The following is a 6,111-nucleotide window of genomic DNA, read 5'->3' on the forward strand; positions in this document are numbered from 1 at the left end:
GTATGACAGCAAGAACAATATTGCCTGAAGACGGCGACGGGCGCGACGGTGTCACCGGCTCTGGATCTTGACTGCGGGCGGTGGCTGGGCTCTGGATCTTGCCTGCGTGACGGCGTGCCTAGCTCTGGATCTTGCCTGTGCGACGGCGTGACCGGCTCTGGATCTAGATGCGGTCGGCGGCTCGGCTCTGGATCTTGACTGTGAGCGGTGACTGGGCTCTGGATCTTGCCTGCGTGATGGCGCGCCCAGCTCTGGATCTTGCTTGCGGTCGGCGACGAGGAGGCGCGACAGCGTGCCTGGATCTCCTCCTTGCCCGCGACGATGATGCGGCGAAGAGGGCGGCACGACCGGAGGTGGCGAGGAGGTGGGCGGTGAGGCGGCGCGACCTAGGGTTTGAAATGGGAGATGAAGACCTAAGGCAAAGGGGGATGGCTTTATATCCAGTTCCAACTTGACATAGGCGACGGGCAAAGTTCGTGGCCCGTCACCTTTCTTTTAGGTTCCCAGTGCAGAAAATGAAGATTCTTTCCAGTGTGGCCTGTCACCTTTGACTTAGGTGACGGGCGATGTTTCGGATCCGTCACCTTTCAGACATAGGTGACGGGTGTCAAATATGTCGCCCGTCACCTATGACTGATAGGTGACGGGTATTGCAGTTGCACTTACACTTCTAGGAAGCAATTCAGAATGATGTACATTGCAGTTGCACTTACACTTCCATAAAGCAATTCCAGGCCAACATATTACATCAAAAAACATATTACATTACACTATAATTATTTGGGACATCAAAATTCAGACTTTGACCATGTTACACTTGGTTTCTTTACGTCCACGCCCACATCCACGCCTACGTCCACGGCCTGACTTTTACCTCACACGGATTTTTTCGTTATGGTCGGTCCGCAGGTACGGGGTCTTGTCGTTGGTATTTAGGCGGGGGAGGTCACAAGTTGCAAAAGGAGGGATTTCATCAAATTGATTAAACTCCTCATCCACTGCATTTTGCACCCCAATGATCCTTCTCTTGCCAGGAAGGACAATATGCCGCGTCATCCTAACTGTATCAGGCACATAAAACACTTGCAGCACATCTTTTGCCAAAACAAAGGGTTATGTTTTGTACCCAACATTGCGAAGATCAACGCACAAACCCATTCTTGTCATGTATCACTCCCTGTGACCCTTGAACCCATTGGCATTTGAATAGGGCAACCTTGAATTCCAAGTAGTTGAGCTCCCATATCTCCTCTATTTGACCATAGTTTGGGGCCTTTTGCATGTTGTTATCATAAGCATCATTGCGGACCCCACTGTTCTGGTATATGCTCTTCTTGTCCTGCTGTACTGTGTAAAATATGTATCCATTGATATCATAGGCCTGATATGTCATCACAGTGAATATGAAGCCTGCAGCTAGTTTCTTAATGTCATCATTCGCTACATTGCTTGCTGCCACATGATCTTTGAACCAACTGTTGAACTTGTCGGTGTCCGGACCTCGCGGTCTAGCACCAACTAGTAATAATGCTGCGCGTCCCTGTCCCTAGATGGTTGATGCAAGAAGAAACACAGTGACACCGAATTTATCCTGGTTCCGGCCGATGAGGCCGTACGTCCTGCGGAGGGAAAGGTATTGTATTATCTTGCACCGGGGTGCTTGTAGTAGGGGGTACAAACTTAAGCGAGAGAGGGAGAGAGGCTCCCAAGTCTATAGATGGGCTAGAGTTTGATTGAGGCAAATGCCAATATCGGAAGCGAGTGCGAGTGGCTGTTCGTGTGTATCTGTCCGGGCCCCCGTGTTCGTGCGCCCCTCCTTCCTTTTATAGACTCAAGGAGAGAGGGGTTATATATGTGAGATATCCACGGGGTTGTCCCTTTCTCCCCGAATCGGGGGTGAACAGTTGGTCATTCCTGTCGCTAAGCATGGGCTTGGAAAAGTTTATAACCACTCAAGTGCTAAACACTATATTCATTACTTATTTGGTGTGCATTGAATCATTGACTGCTGCACTCACTAGCTAGTAGCTACTGTATGTTCCTCATGACCAATTGAGACATGGCTGAAATGCATACTGCAATATTTGTTTTTCAAAAGTGATGTTGCATTTTTGGTTAACTGGAGTCTGCAAGTATTAGTTCACTGGAGAAAGAGCAACAACATACTGTGAATGTCTTATGATTTTGTGGTCTCTTTAGACTTTGTGGTCTCTTTTGGTAGGTGGCGAACAGGCTCCAAGCTCATGTGCAGCTGTACATATTTTCTAATTTTGAAATTGGAGATTGTAATTTGTAAGGTATGTTTCCTGTCCAAAACTGAATTTCTAGCACCAAAGATGCAATTGATTAATATATGTCCCTTCGCCAGATGTTTAATGTGCTAGTAAAATTCTACATCAGATCTCGTCTCTTCGCCAGATGTGTAATGTGCTGCATAATTTCCATTGCAGACGTATCACCAACGGTTTCTGTTCAACTCTTGCTACCTATTGCCTTCGAGGTACTATCAATTCATTGCAGAGTCTGATGTTTCTTGGATTTCTTCAACAAGATTTTTTTTAAATTTTTTTTCCTTGAGCCAGCAACTGCAAAGAGGAGCACCAAGTCTGATGTTTGTTCACGTCAACAACAACTTGAGTCTGAACTTGAGAGTCCGAAGCAAGGTGGTAATCAGAAGCAAGTAGCAAATCTTAGGTTACCAGGATGAGTTGCATTCTTTGAGATTTTAATACTGTAACATGTATCTGTCTGGATTCTTGTAATTGTGGAGTACTATATGGCTATCTGAGATTAAATATAAATTATTTGATTTTAAATTTGCTTTGGGCTATTTGGACTGTCAACTGGGCCTTTTTGGGCCAAATGGGCATATATTGTTTAATGGTATTGTCGTATATTCTATTGGCCCAATCCAAAATGAAGTGGGCCTAGCCTAAAATAAATTGGCCCAGCCTAATATTTTGCCGGGCTACTAAACTTATGACGAATCAAATCGTTGCAAAGGGACCGCCATGTCATATCCTAATCTTTGCCATGTCAGGCAAGAATAAAATTTTGTGACGTTTTCTGTCCTAGGTGGCACTTGCATAGTTATCCATGGCATTGATTCCGTGTCATTTTTTGGGCTGGTAATGGCGAAAAGCAAGCATCACAAATTAGTGACACTATTAAGATCATCACAAAATTTGTGACAAAAAAAAATATTTTTTTATCGCAGAAGACCTTTTATGATATGGTATAGGTGACGAATCAATTTTCGTCATACAAATATCACAGATTATAAAAGATGACGAAAATACCACTTTCAGTGACATAAATGAAACATCGCAGAAGCTCATATGTGTTGTAGTGTACAGAAGCTGCAGCACATTCGTGCAGGCACAACTGTGCAACTGCACGATAATACCAGCACTATTGAAAGCCTACCACCACCACCAGCAGCAGCAGGATCAGTGTCACCTACGACAAGCAGACCATATGCTTCTACTCTGGTGTCCAAGCTCCGGTTGCCAGAGTTTCACAAGCGCAGCCATCAGCGGCCTTCTGGCTCTCATAATGGTGGCACTGAGGCACCTCCAGGTATAGGTGGCCAAACGGGCGGCCCGGTCCGGCCCGGCACGGGCCCGTCTAAGCACGGCCCGTTTAGACACGGCCCACTTAAGCACGAAAATATAAACGGGCCGTGCCGTGCCTGCCCATGGGCTGAAGTGCCGGCCCAGGCACGGCCCGAAATTGATTTAATCAGGCCGGGCCGGTCCGTTTGGCCCGGCAGCCCGAAAATATTTAAATAGGGTTTGATAATGGATAACATAGTATTTAAACGGGCTTATCGTGCTACCCATCGGGCCGATCGGGCCACCCTTTTTCGGGCCGTGCCTGGACGCGTCCATGGCCTGACAGTGAGGCCCAGACACGGCCCGGCTATCGTGCCCGTGCCACCCGGAGCCCAATAATAATCGAGCCCGGATCAAGCTCGAGTCGGGCTAAATTGGGCTGGGTCTCGGGCCCCCGTGGGCATCGGGCCAAACGGCCATCTATACCTCCAGGGCTTGGGAAAATGATGGCCTTACACAATATCAGTGTCATCGATGTCAGTGTTGCAAGTGGGAGAGCAATCCTGGAAGAGCTCAAGAATCTTACACAATTGCGCAAGCTTGGAGTCTCAGGCGTCAAACAGGTAAACTGCAAGGAGTTTTGTTCTGCCATTTCGGGGCACCCCCATTTGAAAACCTTGTCAGTATGGCTCGACAAGAATCAAACTGGATGTTTGGATGCCATTTCCCCACCTCCTGAAGAACTACAGAGTTTTAAGCTGTATGGATCTGTAGACAAGTTGCCAGCATGGATGAAGCTGCTGTCGAATCTCAGTAAATTGAAATTAAATGTGGACATGATAACGCAAGATGATGTGGACCTTCTCACACATTTACCAAGACTAAATTTTTTATATCTTTGTTCCAAGGAGTTTCATTATGGAGAACTCCGGTTCAGGGGAAACTTTCGCCGACTCCGGGTCCTCGAGATTGATTGCAACTCCAGGTTACAGTCTGTTACCTTCCAGCATCATCCAGTAATGCCACACCTTGAGGTCCTGAAGATCCACTGCTCTAATGTATCATCCTTGAAGTTTTATGGGCTACAGCATCTCAGCAAGCTCAGGGAAGTCTCACTTAGCGGATCCTATGATGAAAAAGTGAAGAATGACATGAAGAGCCAACTTGAGAAGCATCCGAGGGAAATCAAGCCTGTTTTGAAGTGGAACTAAGTTTGTCCTGAGTGCTGAGCCCGTGATGGCCACCACCTATACTGTTCCATTCACACATTTGCAGGACTTGGTTCAGGAGCTCGAGATCCTATTTAACTTCACCAATCAAGAACCCTGTTCTAGTATCCATGAACTGAATCTACATTATGGCTGGGCGTTCAGGCTACCCGAAAATTTTGGGTCGGGCTTTTCGGGTTTTCTAAATTTTGGGTTTTGAAAACTGCAGCCCAAAATTTACTCAAAATAAACAAAACCCGACATTTCGGGTACCCGACATTTCGGGTTCGGGTTCGGATTTACCCGAATAACCCGAACCACCGATACGCCACTACTCGAGGCTGTTCCACCCCGCATGCGTTGCGGGCGACCTGCCGCCAGCGGCCGCGGCTGCGCTCCCAGCGCGCGGCGGAGTAGGCGTGCCCAGACTGGCCGCCGCCGCCACCGAAGGCCCGAAACCTCACCCGCCGCCGCCGCTAGCAGGCTACGAGAGCCGGGAGCGGAAGTTGGGGGCGTGGAGGAGGCAGATCCGGCAGGCGCAAGCTCCTGGCCTCCTACTCCGGCGGAGAGATGGAGAGGATTGGAGAGAGACGGAGAGATGGCGGCGGCGGGTGAGGCTCCGGCCTCCTGCTCCGGCGGAGAGATGGCGGCGCTGCTGGGGCGGTGCCACGGTGGCTGGCCGCTGTGGGGGCGTGGGGCGGCGGGCGGCGTCCCCAACACGGCCTCTGCGCCTCTGCGAGGCGTGGGCGTGGCCGCGGGGGTGAGGAGGCGACGCGCCGACGGGGAGACCGGCATGGGCGGGGGCGGGGGCGGGGGAGGCGGCGGGCGGGGTCGGTCCGTCGGGTCTGGGGACTCGGGGGTGGGGGGCGACGGGGCGTGGCAGCGTGGGGGCTAGGGTCAGTGGGAAGGAAAGGATTGCGTTTGGTGGGCTGGGCCGACTCAAAATTAGTTGGGTTGGGCTGTTTTCGAGTAGTTCGGGTACCGTGGCCTGATACCCGAATTACCCGTAATAATTACGGGTACCGTGAGTTGGAACCCGAATTAGAGTTCGGGTTTTTCGGGTTCGGTCTTCGGGTTTCGGGTATTTTGCCCACCCATAATCTACATCACGTTATTCATCAACCAGGAGCAAACAGCTCCTACTCTGGTGATAGTTCAAGTCTATGTCATCTACATCAACTCTTCATTGATTATAGAGACATCTATGGATTCCACACTATGTTATGATTACTGATCATGATTTGGTTAAGTTAAAGATTCTGTTATATGAAGTTAAAGACATCTTTATGTTATTTTTCAAGTTGTAACAACGAGGGTACTTAATATTTGCTGATGACATAGGCAGAGGA

The 6,111-nt window shown here is 49.2% G+C and overlaps 1 protein-coding gene and 1 long non-coding RNA gene across 4 annotated transcripts; both read left to right on the forward strand.

Moving 5' to 3' along the window:
- Positions 1 to 1,955: 1,955 nt before the first annotated feature.
- Positions 1,956 to 2,830, forward strand: LOC120646347. 3 transcript variants are annotated; one of them, XR_005664397.1, is made up of 3 exons: positions 1,956 to 2,297; positions 2,369 to 2,500; positions 2,583 to 2,830. It is a non-coding gene; the product is annotated as an uncharacterized LOC120646347 (long non-coding RNA). The 3 variants fall into 3 exon arrangements; XR_005664396.1 differs by having other exon boundaries at positions 1,960 to 2,297; positions 2,451 to 2,500; XR_005664395.1 differs by having other exon boundaries at positions 1,966 to 2,297; positions 2,401 to 2,500.
- Positions 2,831 to 5,360: 2,530 nt separating this feature from the next.
- LOC120645806 (PE-PGRS family protein PE_PGRS33-like) lies at positions 5,361 to 5,657 on the forward strand. Its single transcript, XM_039922542.1, has one exon. It carries the CDS (start codon positions 5,361 to 5,363, stop codon positions 5,655 to 5,657), a length of 297 nt encoding a protein of 98 aa, XP_039778476.1.
- The last annotated feature ends 454 nt before the right edge of the window (positions 5,658 to 6,111 follow it).

The sequence above is a fragment of the Panicum virgatum genome, chromosome 8K (assembly GCF_016808335.1).
Source record: "Panicum virgatum strain AP13 chromosome 8K, P.virgatum_v5, whole genome shotgun sequence".
Lineage (NCBI taxonomy): Eukaryota > Viridiplantae > Streptophyta > Magnoliopsida > Poales > Poaceae > Panicum > Panicum virgatum.

Excerpts from the sequence above, each read along its gene's own strand:
- LOC120645806 (XM_039922542.1), top strand. The coding sequence starts at position 5,361 with ATGGCGGCGGCGGGTGAGGCTCCGGCCTCCTGCTCCGGCGGAGAGATG.